Consider the following 22,834-nt stretch of genomic DNA (forward strand, 5'->3'; position numbering starts at 1 on the left):
ATCCCTGTCTACCCTGGCCCCACACTGCTCCTGAAAGGGACCAATGCACCCCTGTGGCCCCTGGGGGGGGGGGACAGTGGAGGGAATGTGGCTCCATGCGCTGCCCCTCTCTGCAAACACCACTTCCGCAGCTCTCCCAGCCAATGGGAGCTGCAGGGGCAGTGCTTGCAGACAGGAGCAGCGCACAAAGGGAAACCCCTGCGTCCCCTCCCCCCGGGGCCATGGGGCAGCACTGGCTGCTCCTGGGAGTGGTGTGGGGCCAGGATAGGCAGATAGTCTGCTTTAGCGGAAGCCACAGTGCACCACCGGAGATTGTGATCGACTGGGAGATCCTCTAGGATCGACTAGTCGATTGTTATTGATGGTTGGTGATTATTGCACTAAAGCCACTTCTACAGCTCTTCCATAGATTAAGGATATGTCTACACTGTTGCAGGGGGAGATAGTCCCAGAGCTGAATGTCTACACCACAGTTAAACAGCCCCAGAACCTGAGCCCTGTAAATCTGACTCAACTGACACTGGTCAGCTGTGGGGTTTTTAATTTCAATGTAGACATATCCTTTGCTCTACGTTGCTCAGTGGTGTGAAAAATCCACATCCCCTCAGTGATGCCGTAAAACTGACCTAGCCTCTGGTGTAGACAGTACTACGTTGATGGGAGGTGGAGTATCTAGGCTGATGGGAGAAGCCCTCCCGTCAGCATAGGCAGTGTCTTTACTGAAGCGTTAGCAGTGCAGTTGCTCCATTGCAGCATTTTAAGTGTAGAACTGCCCCTTAGCTACCCTCATGGAGACCTAAAAACAGCTTTCTGAACTGCATCTATGCCCCATGGATTTTGAACCTGCGGCAGGAGAGTTTAAATTATATCTATTTCTGTAACTTCTGGCAACTCAGTTTTACTATTGTAAAAACAGGGAGTGGCTGTACAGTGTATCTGTAAAAACTATTCATATAAAAAGGGATTTAGTGGTTTATTCTTTTATTCCTGACTATCGAAATAGTCAGCTATTTGTGCATACTGTCGGTGAATGCCTTTTAAACATTAAGACATTCTCATTGCAATTCAGAATTAAAAAATGGAGATGTTCTGTACTCTCTCTGTAAGGCTGTTATTCAAAATATGAGAATCTGTTAGAATAAACTTCACATGTGCACACTGTAGACAGATCAGGACGCAAATACATGAAAAGGCACAAAAAGGCTGTAGTTTCCTAGAGGCAGAACTTTAAAAAAAAAATGTAATGAGGGTTCCAATGCATATTATGCAGTATATGAATATCTCAGAATTCCTGGGGTGTAGGGTTTAAATAACCCTTCTTGTGCAGATCATAGAGCCTTTCATAGGAAACTATTGTTAAGAATTCTGCGGGATAGCTTCAAAGTTTTACATTAGTAAAACCAATTAAAAAAAAAAACAATCTATGAAATCCTCCTTGCAAAACAAATTCAAATCACCTTGGATCTGAATATTAAAGGAGAAAACGGAAACTTTCTAAAAGACAGTAAACAAATAAGGTAGTTGACAGTTTACTGAGCAGGGGGAATCTGTGAAACTGACAATTTACTGAGCATTGTGCCATAGGGATCAATGTGAAGGTCTGCTGTCACTTAACATCTTCATTAATGATCTGGAAGAAGGGAGTAAAAAACAGCAGCCTAGTTAAATTCACAAATGATACTTAATTTGTAGAGGATGCAAACACCAGTAAGGACAGAGACATCGTAAGGTTAGAAATGCTGATAGGACAAAGATAAAATTATTTGCCGTTCGGGAAAATTCAAGCTAATACCTATGTACTTTTTGTGGGTTTCATTAAACCTCAACTAAACTGTTGTGACCTCCACCCTTCATTTAAGATAGCTGTGAGTGGTCTCACCTCAGACAAAGGGGATATGTGTCAGCCATCCACTAACTGGGACTTTTGTGGGTCAGGGTCTGTGCAAGACACAGAGAGACAGAAGCTTAAGCTGAAGGTCCACATAGAGGCAGAACTAGATGAGAACAAAAAGGCCAAGCACACACAGCCTGGAAGGAATGTGTGTGGCCCTAGAAGAAGCCGAGAGAGATATTATGGGTCAGAATATTGGCTCAAAGAGTTTGGTGCTATGAGCAAGGAAGCGATCTCCTGTGTTAGGTTCCTCCTGTGTTTGGAGAAGCAGGCCTTTGGTATTCTGCCTGATGCAAACTCGATCAATTTCTTATCACTCTAGGAACAGTCTACAGGTCTCCAACTTTAACTATCTGTTCAGATCAAAAGGAGTAACAACCATAGGTACAAAATGGGGAGGGAGGAGAAACATGGGAAACTGATATTGAAAAAGATCTGGTGTGATAGTGGCCAGCAAATCTGATATGGATATAGTATCTGCAATGGGATATGGCAAGAGAAAAGACAAATGCAATTTCAGGCGCACACACTTCATCTCTGAACAGAGATGCAATGCTGCAGTCTCTTTCTAAAGAACTCTGGTGAGACCACTCCTGGAATACTGGACTCAGTTCAGGATAGTTCCCTTTCAAAGGGATATGGACAAACTGGAGGGAGATTAGGGAAGACTGAATAATTTGAGGGTGCTGATTTGACTTGTGAATTAAAATAAAAATAATATTCTTGGCAAATCAACAATGTTGATGGGATTGAAGGGAAATAATTACAACTATGCTGATGTTCTCCAAACGTACACATACCGTATAAAGGCCACACTCACTCTCTTCCTGGGGTTTGGCTTTATTGGTAACTCAGATAACAGTGACATAACATGAACCTCACACAAAGCTTTCTCTCCAAGTTTAGGTATTCCCTAGGGTCTCCCTGAAAGAGTTTCCCTCTGACAGTCATTCCAACCCCCTTCAAACAACCCCTAGATTGGTTGTATCTGCTGTAGCCTCAGAAGCAATTACTCTGCATTAGAGCTTGTTGGTTGGGAAAAAAAGAAGCGAAATTTTGCAAGCTTTTCTTTGTGCTTGTGCCACAGACAAAAATTACAGGAGGAGCTAATAATGACCCTTATATAGTTGCCTAACACTTTCCTTTATAGAAGATTCTTGCAACCTTTTTTTTCAGAAGCACCAATACCTTATAGTTTGCAAAAGGCCTTTGAAATTGACAGGGGGTAAAGCCCTCAGGTTAGAGAAGAGTCTTTTCTTTGTCACATAAATTTCTATCCATGTTTTGAGGGATATAAACTATTGAAAATCATGATTTATCTAGTCACACTTGCATTTCTCAAGAAAATTTGTGCAGCATCCAAATAATAAGTGAACATGGATGTTCCAAGGCTAGGTTCATGCTACTACCAAAGCAGCTGCAGAGGGAGGGATGGGATAAAGTGAGGCAAATTATCCTCCTTCCCAACCCTCCCTGGCAGTCTTCCTGAACCCAGCATGTGGCCCCTGTCATCCAACCCTTCTCTGCAATAACCGCCTTCTCCTGCTCATGTATTTAGTCTTGTAGTTCAAGTGGCAGAGGTCTATCCTCAGTGCTCAAGGTTCGGGGTTCAAAACACCACTGACGATGCATGGTTGGGGGACTGTTTCAGTTGTACATAATAATTCACCTTTTTTCTTAAAACCCTTAGGAAGTTACATAGAAAAAAACTAAATTGAAAAAATGTAATTTAGGTTGCAAAGCCAAGAACTCAAAAGTCAGAAAATGCAAAGTTTAAGGTTGCCTGTGCATTCTGCCTCATTGTGAATATGTTTTATGATACAATCTTTAATTACACGGCCACATATGATCTTTTCCACGGGACTCTTAACTCACTCATTACACAGGATGTATACACAAAGGGGCAGAATACAGGTTGTATGTAATCAGCTCCCGGATGACACCCCTCACCTCCTGCACCAAATATAACATGGCAGAGCAGAGATTCGGGCTAAGAGAGGTACAAGAACATGAAACAGCTCTAAATGCTATGCTCTGAAGAACATAGAAACAATAAGGTGATTGACTTTTCATATTTTTGAGAGGTTGGTTTTTTTTGGTCACTCAAAACAATCTACACTTTTCCTCACTGAATCCTACAAGTCTTATTATGACACTAACATTCTTGTTGCCATAAACAGGGCATCGCTAAGGTCTTTCACATCTCTCTAGAAATTCATTTCTAAGTCCACGTGTGAAGTTAAAAGACAAAAGGAAGAGACCATCTACTCAATAGATATATATGAATATGAAAGTATGATGGTAAAATACTCTTTCCACTATTTAATCTACTGCAATTTACTCACATTGGGAACTTTGGAAATGTGGCTAAGAGCAAAGGCTCAAACAGCCCGAAAATAGGTGGAAGGAGGACAAGAGTTAATATACTTGACATGGCATGCAAAATATTAATAGGTCACTGTTCAACTTTTATTTGAACAAGGGTATCATGTGATAATTGGCAGGGTTTATAATGCAACATAGTTTCTATTAAAGACAGACTAACAAGCTATTTCCATGATTTACTTAGGTATTTCTAATACCACTAAGGAAGTCTACATTGGAAATTTGTACTCTTAATGAAATACTTCCTTCCATTCTGTGTATGCTGGTTTTTTGTTGCAGGAGTGGCCACAAATAAGGCTCCGTGGCCCCTACGCTGCACTGGAGTCTATGTTGGGGAGACTAGCATACATCACAAAGGAGGACTTGGGGGCGGGGGGGGCCTATATTAGTCAGAGCCCTGATTTCTGTGACAAAAACTGTGACTTACTTTTCTTCTCCATGAAATGCCATGGTATTTTTCATCCTTTCCAGCATGATTCCTGCATAAATTTGGATCTATAAATGTACAGTGAAGGAGCGTATGGGGTTTTAAATAGTTGCCAACTATTAAATGATTTTTAACAATTTTTATTGTAAAATAAAAGATTTAACTTCTTATAATTTCCAACTATAAATAAGAGGAATTTAAAAATTGTGTGCCATGACTCTTCTATTTAAAAAAAAACAACTCATTTTTTGCCATGCTAACCAATATTAAACATGAGTTCTAGGATGATGACATTACTAGAACTGAGGAAAGCAGCAATGAAACGCTTGCTTGGGGGAGAAGGGCAAAGCAGTTGGAAAGAATTGCAGGAATACTAACAGATAAATAATAACTGACTAAATCTTTGGCACCTACCAACCTGACGCTATCCTTTTAAAAAAGCACTGGAGGCAAATATACTGTACCTTGTTCCAATATCCAGCCAGCTTCCATAATCTTTAACCAAAAAGAAGAAGTGCTGTGAAATAAGAAAATAATGTTGTTTAGTATATAAACATTGCACAACTTGAAAGACAAGACTAAAACCAATGTTTCCAGGTTGTTTACTCCAGGTTTCTAACTTTTCAAGTGGAACAAGGGCAAGACCTTTCAAGAAATGTTCATTTGGACTAAACTAAACAATATTCGAGGAGCTAGTGGAATCAAATATAAACAGCTAAAGAGGAACAAAGGCTGAGGAGTTCTATCAAGATGTGCTCTGAGGAGTACAAAGGATTTCTAATAGAGAGCATTCTTCAAGAGAAGAAGCCCCCAAACAACTTTATTGTTTGGGACACTGGTTCTCAAATTTGGCAGTGACCTCAGGATAGGCTGCATAGCTGTTTTACAGGGACTCTAGCACAGATATCGTGTATGACCACGTCTCTCTGTGTGCCTCAGTTCTTCATCTGCAAGATGGGAATAATAGTACTTCCCTACCTCACAGGTATTTTGTGAGGATAAATTACACTGAAGAGTGCAAGGCGCTCAGCTACTATGTAATTGAAGCCATATAACTACATAAAATAGATTTTTTTAAAAATTTGTCCTGATTTACAGAACACCTCCATAAAGCAAACAGTTGACTTAATTAGGGTAAGCAGATACTCAGCAGGGAAGACTGTGCAACTCATATAATTTTTCATTGTGTATATGTACATACACACATACAAACACACATATATAATGCTCTTCTGTTTTTTGTTTAATATGTGAAATTATCAATTTTATATGGACTAAAAGTCAATATTTTCCCACCCTTGGCCATGACTACCAAATTTAAATAATTAACCATTACTATACATTGCATTGTGGGAGATTTGGGTGAAACAACAAGAAGGATTCTGGGATGGAGTCTAAAGGGATCTGGGATATAGAGTAACAGAAGAAAAAGTGTGTCATGTTGGGGTCACAGGTGAAAATGTTTGAAAAGCTGTTTTACAACACAGAGAATGTGTATATTTGTCCGCTGTGAGATACAGAGATACCTCAGTCCCTCTGACTTTCCCCACTCACACCTAATGTGATGTCACCCTGTTCCTTATCTTTTACCCCTACGCAAAATAAGAGACAGGAGAAAAACCAAGATCCTCCCAACTCCCTATGAAGCAACAGAAAAAAAAACTTGCCCTGACCTCTCCTCCTTACTTCCTCCACCCCACAGAGTGGCTAAAGAGTTTCATCCCAGGGCCTGATTCACACAGCTACCAAGCCCTGGCTGCCTGGTCTCCCCTTTTCCTACCAGTTAGACAGTCGTGTGACCTGTCCTTCCCTAGTGACTCTCAGGCTAGAGATACAAGTTGGGAAATGGCAGCATGGAGAAGTGGGTCATGTCCTCTCAGTTACGGCGGTGCACGATTCATCAGAAGCAGAGATTTAGGGCAGGTAAGGATTAGTTTCGCCTCCCAGTGACCAGAAGCCCTCTCTCCCATTGCTCACACACAACAATCTTTAGTGACCAACAAAAAACATTAGCAATTAGCTGATGTACATCTTAGGTTAAACTAGTTTCTTAAAGATTATTTCAGACAGAAATCAGGGCAGAAGATTAAAATCAGAGACTCCACATCTGAAAAGGAGCATTTAAAGCTGGTGGGTTGAGTACAGCAAACCTTTAAAAAAATAAACTCAAAAGCTACTTTACATTTTTAACAACTGTGAGTATTTTAAAATCTTTCATAAGAGAGCACAACTGAATAATTATTCTCGATACTCTCCCTGAAGTGAGGTATGTAAGGAACTCAATCCATTTAAAGGATCACACTGAAAAACTGCTGTATTTATACTGCATTTATAATGCAAGTTCAGCAAATAACTCCTTATTCAAATAAGTACGTCCAATACTTTTGACGACTTCTCAGAATTTGGATGCTACCTCTACTAACTGTGTGGTCAACCACCATTCTGGGTATATGCAGACAAAAGAAATTGCGCCTGCAAGGGTTCATCAAGTAATATCACAACAAAGAAAAGATTCCACACAGTTAGTGGCTGGATTAAGTGTTTGGTAAGAATAAGAACCATTACCCATTCCACTTTATTTTTGTTTCTATAGTCATCTCCTTGTTTCATAAATACATAGATGTGTATATGTACATACACAGACCACACACACAATTTCTGCATGTCAAAACTCTGTAGTTCACTGCATATGTATAGTTTATTAATATTTTAATTATTTTCCTTCTGAAATTATTAAATAAAAAAGCAGTTCATAATAAATCTGTATGAAAAATTAGATAAAAATACTTTTAGGACTTCTAGCACCCAGCCTGCTTGTTACTCTAAGATCAAACTAAACATCCTGATGTCTTGTATCTGCTATTTCTCTTATATGGTAAAACTTCTTAAACCACACTGAAATGACATAACACAAACAGCAGGTTTTGTCACTTTGAAGTATATCTTCCAAAACAGAATGTGGGAAGTGAGAGCAAAAATAGTATAACTTCCTGCCTACTGCTTTGAGCGTGTTTCCATTCCAGTCATGGCATAATATAGCAATGCACTGCTACTGTTGAACTGGGGAATTAATTGTGTCCCTTTACATTTATAAAGCTTTTTTTTTAAGATGTCTCTATTTAAATGATTTTGACCATGAGTCTACAATTGGCTGGGGTGAATTTTCCCCACTGCCTCACACAAAGGATACAATTGCTCTACAAAAGATACCTCTCATATATTTTCCAGCCTTCCGCTGATAATTCTGACAACAGGTTTGAAAAATCAGTTCAGTGTCTGACACATTTCTCTCTCTCTTTCATCTTTTTTCTGGCAGCAGGTAAGAAACTGCTGAAAAATTAACTAGACCAGGCACCCAGGTAAATCTAGCATTCTCTTGTGCTCTCATACTTTTAATTTGAACATTTGATTTACAATACATTAAAAACAAGGAATACTAGGTTTAAAAACAGCAGAGTGAAAGAACTGAAGTAAAAAAGAATTACACCTCTTAAGAAGCATTCCTCACATGACATACAAAGCATGAAGATGGGGATTTTTATCTGTAAATTATACCAGGATTTTGATTCAATTCACTGCCCTAGCTCTAAAAGCTTTAAAGTCTGAAACTAAATCAGATATCTCTTGGTTGAATTAGCTGAGCACTCTGCTTTCTTGATCTTATTTGTACTGAATGTCCAATGGTAGCTTACCAAAGCCATAATGTCTGAAATCACAAGAACGATGAGGAAAAGGCTGCAAAAAAGAAGAGACTATAATTCTTAACTCATAGCCACAAATGCAATTACGAAGTTATTAAACCCCCAAGTACAAATATGAATTAATATATTATATGACTTCTTGCAGCTGGCTTTTCCATTCTCTGAGAGATATGTTTCCAATGCAGTTCATGGGAGAAGTTAACACACAAAGCAGGGCTGATATGTCTAACATGTTTGGAACATACAATTTTATCATGACGTTTTGACAAGAGGCTTATTCATTAATGTAATTACAATTTCACAATAGGGTACGCCAAAAATGAGTTATTTACCAGCAAACCTGAGCGGCTTGTCAAATGATAAGTGCTCCCGATATATTAAAAGAATATTAAAAACAGTTTAAAAATCTGTAACTGTGTATACCATGAATGCACAATGGGTGACATCCACTCCTTACAGCACAAGGCCTATGCACCACTTCAAAACCTCAGAGTAGGAAGGCTTGGAATCTCCAGAAGGATTCAAGAATGACAAAAATGCTTGTGAGCATAAAATTATCTTGAATATTCTTCAAAAAGAGCTGATCGAATCTGTGCTGACAAACCAGTCTTACTGGGTGAACAGCTGCTAAATGAGATTACATGAGACGCTCCTCCAGCTCCTTGACTGACTGAGAGTAAAAGTGCTCCAGAAGTTCCCAAAAGCTTTGGGAGAGTGCTCCTAAATCCCTTGAATGCACAAAAACCCAGGAGTGTGAACCTACAGTATGTAGGATTACTTTTGGAAAAGCAGATTTCAGTAAGTAAAATGACTAAGAGGGAGGAAATAGAGCTAATAAAGCTTTTTCATTTTCTTAATATTTTACTCTGTACATTAAGGTTTTGAAGTAGTAGATCACTTGAAAGCAGTTATTAATGACTAGCTTGTCAGTTAATGGCATTAGAGCAATGCTGCAAAGAGCTGACCCACTAGCAGGCAGGTCATTAACTGTAATAGTTTAATTTATACAGCATTATCATTATAAAATATAATCAGTTTACAGTGTGAAACTTCATTAGAAAACATTATCATAGTGCTCTGCAAGCATCTGCTAGTGGGCCCTAAAAACTGATTTATCCCTTTGAGAAAACTGAATTTAGTACTATATTTTCTAGCACTTTCTTGAAAAATCAATTATGCTTCATTAGTTAATAAAGATGCGGCAAATTCACTATTTTCTGATTCATCTACAAGCATCTTTTCCATTGGAAACTTAGTATTGATTTAAATAGCCAGCGATGTCACAATCTTGCAATATTAGCAAGCACTGAGCTAAATTACCACATTGACGGGACATGTATAAGAGCCTACACAGACAGAAGATTCTCATGAAGAGCATGAAGTATGCTTCCAACAATGAGCAGAGAGACTGAGGCCTGGTCTACACTATGCGTTTAAACCGAATTTAGCAGTGTTAAACTGATTTAACCCTGCACCTGTTCACACAATTAGGCCCTTTATATCGCTATAAAGGGCTCTTTAAACTGGTTTCTGTACTCCTCCCCGACGAGAGGAGTAGCGCTGAAATCGGTATTGCCACGTCGGATTAGGGTTAATGTGGCTGCAAATCAACGGTATTGGCCTCCGGGCGGTATCCCACAGTACATCATTGTGACCGCTCTGGAAAGGAATCTGAACTCGGATGCACTGGCCAGGTAGACAGGAAAAGCCCCACGAACTTTTGAATTTCATTTCCTGTTTGCCCAGCGTAAAGCTCTGATCAGCACGGGTGGCGATGCAGTCCCAAATCCAAAAAAGAGCTCCAGCATGGACCATATGGGAGATACTGGATCTGATCGCTATATGGGGAGACAAATCTGTTCTATCAGAGCTCCGTTACAGAAGACAAAATGCCAAAGCATTTGAAAAAATCTCCAGGCTATGATACAGAGTCCACAGCACAGTGCTGTGTGACAAGCGTAACGGAAAGCCAAAGAATCAAATGGACGCTCATGGAGGGAGGGAGAGGGGACTGAGGACTCGAGCTATCCCACAGTCCCCGCAGTCTCTGAAAAGTATTTGCATTCTTGGCTGAGCTCCCAATGCCTGAAGGGTCAAAAACATTGTCCGGGGTGGTTCAGGGTATATCTCATCAATTTACCCTCCCTCCCCACCTGTGAAAGAAAAGGGGAAAAAATCGTTTCTCACCACTTTTCAATGTCACCATCTGTCTACTGGATGCTGCTGGTAGACGGGGTGCTGCAGCGCTAAACACCCCGTCCTTTCCTGATGGCACACAGTACAGTACAAAATGACTGATAGCTGTCCTCGTCATCAGCCCGTGAATGCTCCTGGCTGGCCTCGGTAAAGTCGGCCAGGGGCGCCTAGATAAAAATGGGAATGACTCCCCGTCATTCCTGGCAGACAGTACAAAATGCTGGGTAACCGTCCTCATCATAGCAGCTGGAGCCTGAGCTCCATCAGCCCCCTCCTCCCCCCTTTTGTGTCTTCAGGAAAAGATTCTGTACTCTCTGGACTATCATAGCAGCGGGAGGCTGCGTTCCTCTCCCCTCGACTCTTTAATGTCCTGCCTGGACTATCATAGCAGCTGGAGGCTGCCTCCCCCTCATTTTATCTTGCTAAAAAGTCAGCGTTTCTTATTCCTGCATTCTCTATTACTTCATCACACAAATGGGGGGACACTGCCACAGTAGCCCAGGAGGGGTGTGGGAGGAGGGAAGCAATGGGTGGGGTTGTTGCAGGGGCACCCCCTAGAATGGCATGCAGCACATCATTTCTGTGGGATCTCTGGGGCTCTGACCTGGAGCGGCTGTGCTCTATGGCTCTCTAGTAGATATGCCCCATATTCTAGTCATTCCCATTTTTGTCCATGCACCACCGGCCGACCTCAGCGAGGCCAGCCAGGAGCACCCATGACAGCAGCAGACGGTACAAAATGATGATAACTGTCATCTCATCGCCAGTTTACAATGGCAGACGGTGCAATAGGGATGGTAACCATCTCTGCTACCTTGCAAAGACAAATGAATGCTGCTCTGCAGCACTGCAGTACCGCCTCTGTCAGCAGTATCCAGTACACATATGGTGACAGTGACAAAAGGCAAAACAGGCTCCATAGTTGCCATACTATGGCCTCTGCCAGGGCAATCCAGGGAAAAAAGGCATGAAATGATTGTCTGCCGTTGCTTTCACGGAGGAAGGATTGAGTGATGACATTTACCCAGAATCACCCACGACACTGTTTTTGCACCATCATGCATTGGGATCTCAACTCAGAATTCCAAGGGGCAGGGGAGACTGCGGGAACTATGGGATAGCTACGGGATAGCTACCCACAGTGCAACGCTCCAGAAATCGATGCTAGCCTCGGTACATGGATGCACACCACCAAATTAATGTGCTTAGTGTGGCTGCGTGCACTCGACTTTATACAATCTGTTTTAAAAAACCAATTTATGTAAAATCGGAATATTCCCGTAGCATAGACATACCCTGAGAAGCTATTCATGTGACTAGCAAAAAACTTGCCTCTTGATATGTACAAACATACCTACCTGGAATGCAGCAAGGATTTCATAAAAGAAGAACAATGCTAATCTCAGTGCTCTTTTTTCAAAAAGAGAAAGTTAAAAGAACACTATTCCGGTTGCAAAGTCAAGCCCTTAGAAGTTAGGAAATGCCAGAATTAAGGTTGCCTGTGGAACTTTAATTCGCCCCCTTTGTGCATATGCCTTCTGACACAGTCTTTAACTACACGATCACAAGCTTTTTTTCCTATAGAACTTATGTCCCATTTAGTGCAGAGGATGGACCCATATAGGGGATTATTAGGATTGTGTTGTAAAGGGGGTTGTTGTCATATCAGAAGTTGGAAGGCATATTATGAGTGAAGCAGGAAGCGGCAAAAAGAAAAAGGATGGTCTCATGGTTCAGGCAGTTAAATGTGGATCTGGAGAACTGGATTCTCTCCCTTCCACAGCCACCAAGTTCCTGTGTGAGCCTGGGCAAGTCACATAAACCCGACTTTTCACAAGTCATCACTAATTGCATGTTCTGCATTTTTTGGGTGCCCAACTTGAGACTCTGATGTCTGATTTGCAGAAGTGCTGAGCGCTCACACCTGCAAACTGAGAAAGTGAATCTGTAGTTTGAGTATCTAACGGTAAGCACTCAGAAAAATCACATCTTTGTCTCAGACTGAGCACTCAAAAAGAGTGGAAATGTTTTACCTTAATAATCACCATACCTCAGCTCTCCATCTGTAAAACAGGGATAATAATGCCCTCTCACCTTACGTGAGTGTGCAGAGATTGACTGATTAATATTTGTGAAGATACTATAACGATAAGCTCCAAAGAAAAGCCCATGGGAGGATATTAATATTTTTTTTTCAGGGCAAGGTTGAAAAAATATACATTAAAATAAGGCCTGGAACCACAAACTGAACAGGTAGGGGTCCTGTGGAAAAAATACCATGTGAAATGTTTTTAAAGATTATATCAGAATGCATACACACACAGGAGGTGATTACAGTTGCACATGTAACCTTAATTCTGATAATTTCTAATTTCTGAGGGCTTGATTTTGCAATCTTACTAGTGTTCTTTTAATGTAGCCTTTTGTGTGTAATTCCTTACACAGGATCATTGGCAGGGTTGGAACCTTTAGATCCACCACACAGACCTTGATCACTTGAGGTAATGGAGTAACTGCTAGTAGTAGGTTGATATCCTATATGTTAGCCAGCACTATAGTGGGTGAAACATACGGATTTCACATATATTTGCTGACAGCAGAGGAATGGTGAGATTCAGGAATCTGGGTTCCCATTCCAGGCTCTGGAGGTGAGCATGCTCTAGTGGGCACAAACTTCTGCTTGTCCCTCCCAAACTTAAACCTCTTCTGCTGTTCTGTCTCTTAGCCATCTGGGCTCCTCATCGTAGTCCCATTCTCCTTGCCTACCCATACTAGTTTCCTCTTCTAAGGCTTCTCATTCCAGTTCAGTCTCCTTGCAAAGTATGTACTAGTCTTTCCCTCTGGGTTTCTGTTTGGATCCCAATCTCTACTCTGTCAACTGCCAGTGTCTCCTCCTTCCCACACCTAGTCCCAGTTCTGCCCTGCCAGTTCCCAGTCTGATCTCCCCTTCCACTCCACTGGCTCCCAATCCTTGTCTCTCTCCTCAGGCTCCTCATCCAATTTCAATCTCTCCTTCCCTTCCCACACACTCTCTCCTGGGCTCCTTGTCCCAGGCTCTTCACTGAGCCAGTCTCAGTTCTCCTCCAACACCCAGCTCATTGTCAAATCATTCTATTTTCCCCCTTAGCCCCCATCCTCTCCACTGGTTCCTAGTCCCAGGCTTCTTGTTCAGCTAGCTGTAGTCTCCCCCACTCCTCCCAGACACTTGCCCACTCTCCGTGCTCAGCCCTCAGTCTAATGGCTCCCAGTCTGTTCACTGTTTTCCTCTCCTGCTCCCAGTCCCAACCTCCTAGCCCCACCAGCTCCAGTCTTCTCTCTCCTTCAGCTCTCAGTCTCCTTGCCCAGTTGGTCCCAGCCTTGTTTCTCATTCCAACACCCATTTCAGTTCCAGTCTCACCAGTCTCCTTGTCTCAATCTACTCCTTTCTCTCCCCGCATCTGGCTTTTCTCCCTTCCGCAATTGAATTAGACGTCTTTCTCCTCCATTCTGCTCCCACTGAAAGCACAGGACAGACATGCTCCCTGTTCTCACTTCTGGAGCCCAACTCCACTATGGCCTGGAACAGCTGGGAGCAACCATCCCCAGGAAAGTCTAGCTTCACCCCTGTAGCCCTGGTCTGGAGCAGTCCAGTCACAGGGAGGTGCCGTCTGATCTGCACTAGCAACTATGATAGACTAGATCAGGGGTCAGCAACCTATGGCATGCGTGCCAAAGATGGCACACGAGCCGTTTTTTAATGGCACGTGACTGCCTGCTAGGACTCTGCATGTCGTTAAAAATCCTGCCAACGTGGTAAGCTGCAGGGTCCGCGCTCCCTGGCCGGAGCATCCGGCCGAATGCAGCAAGCCACCGGCCCCTCCTCCGCCTTCCCCTGGAGCCCTGCTGTCACGCGTGCAGAGCTCTGGAGGCTGGGGCAATGCGCTCCCGCGGGGCAGCGTTTGGCTCTGTGGGGAAGGAGATGCTTCCCGCTTATCCAGAGCCCTGCTGCCTCATGCGCAGGGCTCTGAGGGGTGGGGCGGGGCTGCACGCACGCGGAGGCAGGGCTCCAGATGACCGGGGAGTCTCATGGGAAGGGGTCCGGGGCCAGGGGCCATCAAGGGACAGGTAGCAGGGTGGGTTGGATGGGGGGGGGTGGGATCCTGGGGGGGTGGTTAGGGGCAGGAGTCTCTGGAGGGGGCAGTCAGGGAGCAGGGAGGGTTGGATGGGGCATGGGAGTCCCAGGGTCTGTTGGGGGGTGAGAGGTGGATGGGGTCAGGGCACTCAGGGGACAGGGAGCAAGGAGGGCCGGGGGGGGCAGTTAGGGTGGTGGGGGTCTCTGGAGGGGGTGGTCAGGAGACAAGGAGCTGGGGAGGTTGGATGAGTCGGGAGTTCTGGGGGGGCTGTCAGGAGGCAGGGGAGTGGAGAGGGGTTGGGCAAGCAGGGAGCGGGGGGATTGTATGGGTCCAGAGTTCTGGGGGGGTCCTGTCAGAGGGCGGGGAGCGGTTGGATGGGACATGAGAGTCCAGAGGGTTCTGTCTAGGTGCGGGGGTGTGAGTAAGGGTTGGGGAAATCAGGGGACAGGCAGGGAGTAGGGTCCTAGGGGGGCAATCAGGGGACAAGGGGCAGGGAGGATTAGATAGGGGGTGGGGTCCCAGGAGGGGGTAGTCGGGACAAGGACAAGGTTAGGGGTTCTGGGGAGGCAGTCACCCAGCCTTCTGCCCTGAGCCTGACCGCCCCCCCTCCACACCCAGTGCTCTGCCCTGAGCCCTGCACCCCCTCACACACCTCAGGCCCCTGCCCCGAGCCCTGTACCACCCAGCCTTCTGTTGACTCCTTCACCCCCCACCTATGACCCCAGCCCTGACTCTGGTACCTCCACAGATACCCAGCCCCCCCATCCTGACACCTGCACCCCATACATCCCCAGCCCCCCCACATTCCATGCAGCCCGTACATCCCCACCCCCACCTTAGCACCAAACAGGAGCTCCTGCACCCCCACTCACATTCCCTTCTGCACTCCTCACACCAAATTGGAGCTGCCCAGGTAAGTGCCCCCACACCCAAACCTCCTGCCCCAACTCTGAGCCCCCTCCCTCATTTTAGCTCCTGGCCAGACCCATCATCCTGAGCCCTGTGCTCTGTCCACTCCCACCCTCAGCTCAGTGCAGAGAGAGGAAGAGAATGGGCCAGAACCAGGGAGAAGGTAGGTACCCACTGTATGTTGGCAGGCCGGGACCCCAGACCGGCAGCGGGCTGAGCGGATCTGGTAGCCAGGATCCCAGCTGGCAGGAGTCAGCGGATGGAACCCCTGAGCAGCAGTGGGCAGAGCCGCACAGCCCACTTCCAGTCTGGGGACCCGGCTGCTGCCCCCGCACAGCCCGCTGCCAGTCTGGGGTTCTGGCTGCCAGACCCTTCCCAGCTAGGGTCCTGGCCGCAGGCCCCACTCAGCCCACTGTCGGCCTAGGTGAACAGAACCCCATACCAGCAGCAGGCTGAGCAGGCTGGTGGCATAAGATCAACATTTTAATTTAATTTTAAATGAAGCTTCTTAAACATTTTGAAAACCTTGTTTATTTTACAATACAACAATAGTTTAGCTATATAATATATAGACTTGTAGAGAGAGACCTTCTAAAAAACATTAAAATGTATTACCGGCATGTGAAACTTTAAATGAGAGTGAATAAATGAAGACTCGGCACACCACTTCTGAAAGATTGCCGACCCCTAGGCTAGACCATGCTTAGAGAGGACAGACTCCTCAGATATTTTGGCTGTTAAAATCAAGGAAGTCATTTAACTCATATAGATCATGTGATATGAGCTGGATTACCTGCACTCACATCTGCAAAGAAAGACCAAACATGGGAGGGTAGAAGATTGAGCAAGGAGTGCAGTGTCTTAAACGTCAGGCTAGCATTAAATTACTATGGAGGGGCAGAAAGAAATCCATAATGAAAGTGTCTGGTCAAAGACTTGTTTGAGTCCCTTTTTTAAAAAATGCAATTTGTGGTAAGGTCAGTGCTACAAAGTTTTAATTTAGCTGGCTTGTACATACAGACACTCCCTGGGTTACACAAACCCGCATTTACGGAAAAAGTTCCATAAGCTCTTTTTTTGGGGGGTGGGGCGGTGGGGGGCAGCGTAATTGTCAGGTACACGTCCCCAACTTACTCAAAATTCGACTTACACAAGGCGTTCCAGAATGGAAACTTGCGTAAGTCGGGGAGCTTCTGTATATTTTAAATGAACAATATTTGTACTATATGGAGATGCAATTTAAAATATGAAATTCTAATTTAAATATTGCTTACTTTTTCTACATAAAGACAAAAGTTTGTTTGTTTGTTTGTTTGTATCTTTTGTGTTTTAAATGCAGAAAACTAAATGTTTGATAATTCATACTGGGCCAAACTTTAAAATTCACCACAATTTTTTTACTCATTTGTTACTGAGGCAAATTCTCACTGAAGTTAAGGAAGTTTCAGCCTGTGTAAGGAGTGAGCAAAAAGTGAGCTAAGTCATCAGAGTGGCTCATTGGTTAGTTTAGTCTGAGATCTGATAAATCCAAATTCTTTCAAAGTGAGTGAACTGGTGTACAAATGGAGGCTGATTCAGGGTATTTCACATCCTTACTAATTATACTGTTTGGCTGATTTCCATAATCAAACCCACTCCATCTACTGAAGTAATAAAACATTTGCTGTACCTTTTAGAAGATAACTGGGTTGTGACTTGAACAGCTTCAAAAGCACATGACACAAGAACAAAAGGGATTACAATCTGTTTAAAACATAAATTGCATTATGGTTTAGAGCAACATTTGTAAAACAGCCTATTAGAACACCAGTAATGGTCATGGAAACATTTTCCAGCTTTTCAAATTGCCATTATAGGAAGCTTCATTGTAGCACATGTTAAAAAAATAAAATATTGGCAAAGAAAGGGTGAAAACTCATTTGGCAGAGAATATACTTAGTAAACTGATACAAAATCTATGGCCATGGCCTACCTGAAGTGAAAAACTATGAGGCACCATGCAACTCAATGATTAAAACATATTAATGATCCTTGTTTCAGCTGATCCAGCCTAGCATTCATGATAACTATCGGAGCAATGCTGTAACACATAGAATTTGCAATATTTTCCATGGTAGTTCCCAGAACTCCCAGTGTGAAAGGGTGATTTCAGCCCATGCACAAACGCCTGGATGTGGGAACAACTGAGCCAAAAAAAGAATAAATACTCCACTCACTGTCCTCCAAGAGGACACAACTAAGTCAACCTGCACAACTTAATGAATGAAAAAAAAATAACCTCTGAAATGTGTGCACTGCATTTTCTTTTTTTTAGAACTGACCCACACTTCTTTAAGGCTAGAAGTATACAAAGATTCCACCTTTTTAATACTGAACCTGTCATTTCTCAGCTCCTGCCTTTACAGCTGTTGGAAAGTACAGGTTGGGATGCAGATGTGGTCACATCTGGGGCAGAAAGGCAGCTGCAATTCTGCTAATGGTAAATACTGCCCAGCATCCAGCAGGTTTGGATTCAACAAAGCCCTGGACCAGACGCTGGTTGCTCCTCCAACCAAGTTTTCTCCTTGGGAAAAAAGGTGGCAGCGTGAACATATCACTGACTTCAGGCATAATCTAGCAGCAGGTTGTCTGCGCTGCTGTCTCTTAGTGCTATCTAATGATTTTTGCCCTAGATGTCATCAGAGAAGCACTCCTAAACCTTATCTTCAAACAGGGATTGACAGCATGGGCAGGGAAATGGGAAGTCCAATCTTTAAGAGACTATTTAATTTGTTTATTTTAAAAAAATCAGATAAAGTTTGCAAAAATGACAATAGCAAAAAAAAAATCAATACATTTCTATTTAATACAATCTGGATGAATGGAGATAATATATATTTTCCCCACTTCCATTTGGGTATTATAAACAATAGGGAAAACGTAATGTTTTAAGTTATTTAACATCTGTTTAATGCTTAAAATTCCTATTTAAATATAATAAAATATATTTATCATGAGTCAGTCATGTATTCTGTATACTGAAGTCAAACACCCTTTACAGGCTTTATTTTCAGAAATTCTGTAGAAGCAGATAGTTGCACACAGGATAAAATGGGTTAATGAATCTCAGAAACATATATTCTGTACATTGAAAAAGAATTCCTGCATGCATGATGTGTTACTCACCAATCCGTTCTTTGAGAGAACTGCACAAAGATGCAATTACTAACCTTCCACACCAGCAAGCTTCCCATCACAAAGGGATTGAACACAGTCAGGAAGCAATAGATAGAGGCAGGGTCAAAGCTAGAGAACCATGAAAATAATAAAATAAAAATTATTAAAATGCATCTTTGCAAACAGTATTTTCTATAAAACAGGAGAACACTGACCCTGCCAGCAGGCAGGGGATCTTGGAGGACAACTACTGCACTGGTGGGGTGCAAAATAAACTTTATTAAGAAAAAGCAAAAACAGGGAAAATTCAATAGTGAGGGGTATGGGGTTTGTTAAGGTAGACAATCGGGGAGGGGTTTCTTTTAGTAAATAGTATAGGGGGTTTCAATAGTGGGGTACAATACAGTGGGGTACAATACAGTTGGTAACCAATTAACACTGAAGTATAAATGTAACAGGTAGTTAACAATTTCTATGTAAAGGGTGTGTCACAGCAGCATATAACCAACTAACAGTTATGGGTAAAATGTGTTAAATAACCAACAACTCTAGGTAAAAATGTGTCACAGTGGTGTAAATGTAAAATGTGAGGTGTGTCGGAGAGAAAAAGGGTAACCAATGGGGTTTTATGCTAGACTTCAGTAATACAATTGAGGTTTGGCAGCAGTAGGAGCGGGGTGAACACGTGGGGGAAGGGATTAAAGGAGAGAGATAGAGAGAAAGGCAGTGGTAGAGGAATGAGGTTGGGGGATGGAGGAAGAGGAGCACGTGGTGGAGCAGAGACCAAAGGCAGAGGTGCTGCGGAGAGAGATTTAAATTCAGGGAGACACAGAGAGCAGACAGGCTGCAAGTTTAAACAGCAGAGAGACTGCAACGAGTGACTGGGGAGCTCGGGGGGAGACACATGCAAGCTTGGGGGGGGGAGGTTAGGGCAGCGGGAAGACAGACTTAACCACAGTTATACAGAACACAGCAAAATCTTATTTATGATCTAACTTAACCAAGACTACACAAATTAGCAAGTAACAGAACACAATGCAACAATTCTTTTTTAAACCTAACTTTCAGAGCACAATACAAACAATTCTTTAAATCTAACAACCACAGCTATGCAAAATGAAATTACAACGTATCTAGACTAAGTACCTGATTCTAATAGGTGCACCTTACACTATGCCGATTCTTTGATCGGGAGGGGGAGCAGTTCCAGAGGGCAGAGTGGTGTGTGCCCAGGGTACAGCCCCGGGCAGGGGGGAGGGGTGGCTGCAGCAGTGGGGCGGCTGCAAGCCTTTCTCTCTATCTCTCCAGGATACAGTCCAGGAAGGCTCAGCTTAGCAGCGGCACAGGCTTATTTTTAGCAGCAAAGGCGCTGCGGAGCAAGAAACAGATTACAGATACAGACCAAGGAGTTAGCTTGGGTCTGTCTGCTGGGGAAACAAGGCCAGTAGCTAGGACAGGGGGAGTCTGCAAGGGGGAGTTTTTACCAATCCCCAGGACAGCAGCAAGCACAGAGGCAGGAACAGCAGTAGCATTGGAGGATGGAGAGAGGACTCGATTCGCTTACAATAATCAGGAGATCTCCAGGCACAAATTCGTTGTTCGTGGGAGGGGAGTTTAAAAACGGGGGTATGCTCAAAAAACAAACAAGAGCGGGGAGAGGGCCCCCCAAAGACCCCTAGCTGATCAGACCAGGTGGCAAAGCAAGGACCTTCTCCGAGGTCTGATCAGAAAATGTCCGGCTTTAAAGGCAAACTCAGGCAGTTTCCCACCAGCACTTTTGATTGGCTCCTCTTGATACATGGGAACAGAGAAGGCAGGGAAAGGCTGCAGGTAAGCATAGGCATGCCTGGGCATGTTCTGAGCCACAGGTATGACTCATATGCTTAATTAGTTGGCCACTTCAGGTCTTGCATTTCTGGGCAGCACCCTCCACACCGAGCCCGGGTCTGAACAAAGGAGCCAAACAAAGAAGCAAGAAGCCCCCTCCCTAGGCAGAGCAATGGCTTCAGTTAGTCTGTACAAGCCATTCCTATGAATAGGGCTGTGACTTTAGTTAGCACAATGGCCGGGAGGGGCGGCCACACAGGACAAACAGAAAGGAGAGGGGGAAAAGGAATGCAGCAGAGGGACAGCTGTAACAGACAAACATTTCATTTTTCCTGCTAATGAGACATTCAAGCCATTACTGTTCAATTACTATTGTCCAAGCTCAAGTGGAGAATTACTTAGCCTACGTATCTCAGCTTTTTCTTTCTCTGTGATTATTTACAGCCCAATTCTTCAAGGTGCAGAGCTCTTCCTCAGGACTGAGTGCTCTCAACACCAAACAACAACTAATAATAGGAGTTAAGGTAACTCAGCATCTTTCAGGACTGGTCCCTTAGGCCAAATACCATAGAAAATAATACTTAAATACAACCACCACTAGATTATTACACTGTTCTTATTATTTTGCTTATGTTGGACTGTTTTGCTAGGCATGTGCTGTTTGAGAATTTTTTGCACTGTCTTCTCTTTTGCACTCAACTTCTCTCAACATCATCAACAAGATTTACCTGTTAACAGAAGCTATATTTCCAGTACCAAAAAAAGCCGTCACGATGAAGAAAACCTAAATATGGCTAAGGAAAATCCGACACAAATGTTACATAAAAAATCAAATAAAAACAACATGCTGAAAATTTCTTTTTCAATACCTGCCAATCCAGCACTATGAGAAGCTCATTTACTGTTGTTATAGTTTGACTTTACATTTAAAAAGTATGAAATCAGATATCCTTGCCTGACTGAATTTTCAGATCCTACATCAATTCTGACAGAGGGGAGCCCATGTGCAAATCGGGTTAGTGACCGGTCTGTCTCAAAACCCGCCTGAGAGACCTAGGAGTCAGCATTTCTTCTTGTTCAGCTGTGAAGTGGATATAGTTCTTTATAACAATACAGTCACACATTCAAATGTATGCACTTTTGTACATTTTAATGTGAGTGCTGTCCATATATCAATGTATACACATTTGCCTTTGTTGGGGAATTAGCTGTGGTTGTTGGTTTTTAAAAATAAGACTAAATATTGCCAGCCTACCCTTTCACACTTTCGTTGTCCAAATACCACAGCCCATCCATTATCCCATTACTGCCTCTTACCTGTCCTTCTTCCTTTCTGCACATTCCACAAATATAGAGACAAGAGAGGTGGGGACAAAACCCTGAACTGATGGAATCTGTGTAGCTAAAGGGGTCTAAGGCATATTCTTTTCATACAGGTAAAACTTAGCTGCTACACAACCCCATGGAAGGGCGAGGATGGAAGGCTTCTACCTCCCCTTAGTGGTGAGGCCAAGGGCCAATATTGTCTCTCATACCTCTTTAATCTGGCCACAGTTCCAACAACCCTCCCCCGACTGTTCAGTGGGAAGGTAATCAAAAGGGACTCCTGCCTCCAGGATTCCCTGAGGGAGAAGGCAGGGGCTGGCATTGCCTCTCCTGACCCTGTCATGGAGTATTTAAATATCTCAGTACAAAAATTTCAATATTAACTATTCAAAAGGGTCTTCAAGCATTTGCAAGCAAATTTTTGGAAGGAATATGTGAGCACAAATAAAGCAATTCATAGCATCTAACTCCCAAAAGAATCACATTATTTCAAGTTTAGTAATCTAACAGACTAACAATATTGCAAAATTCTTCCAGTTCAGATTTACAACAGCTACAGTTCTCTAATAAAACAGGAAAAAGCCCAATGGGCTGGGTTGCCACCTAATCAAGATGCTAAGCATATGCAATCTGAATCTCCTTCTGGAAGATCAGGCTAACAAAGGCCTGAGGCTCCTCAATACAAGCCAACTCTCAAGCCCTAATTGGGACTCTTGATATGTTCTTTTAATTTAAAATAGTTTCATGGTAGCAATATTACAGTTCAAGTTAAGAAGTCATTTCTTTTTTCACCACTATATAGTCATTAATAATATTCTAAACTAAAAAAAAAACCTTTTGAGCTGAAATTCATTGTACTTGCTCTCATTAAAAAGGTGAACATTTTATTAAAACTGAACAAAAT

The 22,834-nt window shown here is 43.1% G+C and overlaps 1 protein-coding gene across 8 annotated transcripts in view; it reads right to left on the reverse strand.

Annotated features, from left to right (window-relative positions):
- The window catches only part of PIGN (phosphatidylinositol glycan anchor biosynthesis class N), a 167,608-nt gene that overhangs the window by 13,709 nt on the left and 131,065 nt on the right, over nt 1-22,834 (reverse strand). For 4 of the 8 annotated variants that reach the window (XM_030552252.1, XM_030552249.1, XM_030552250.1 and 1 more), the window contains 5 exons: nt 21,333-21,388; nt 18,831-18,906; nt 17,291-17,364; nt 8,396-8,438; nt 5,168-5,220 (listed from right to left, as the gene is read on the reverse strand). In XM_030552252.1, the coding sequence (XP_030408112.1) occupies nt 5,168-5,220; nt 8,396-8,438; nt 17,291-17,364; nt 18,831-18,906; nt 21,333-21,388 (302 nt within the window). Of the gene's footprint in view, nt 1-4,703; nt 4,772-5,167; nt 5,221-8,395; nt 8,439-17,290; nt 17,365-18,786; nt 18,907-20,864; nt 21,111-21,332; nt 21,389-22,834 lie in introns of those variants that run through there. The other 4 variants (XM_030552254.1, XM_030552255.1, XM_030552256.1 and 1 more) reach the window with 4 other exon arrangements.

Source organism: Gopherus evgoodei, chromosome 2 (genome assembly GCF_007399415.2).
Source record: "Gopherus evgoodei ecotype Sinaloan lineage chromosome 2, rGopEvg1_v1.p, whole genome shotgun sequence".
In the NCBI taxonomy this organism is placed as follows: Eukaryota; Metazoa; Chordata; order Testudines; family Testudinidae; genus Gopherus; species Gopherus evgoodei.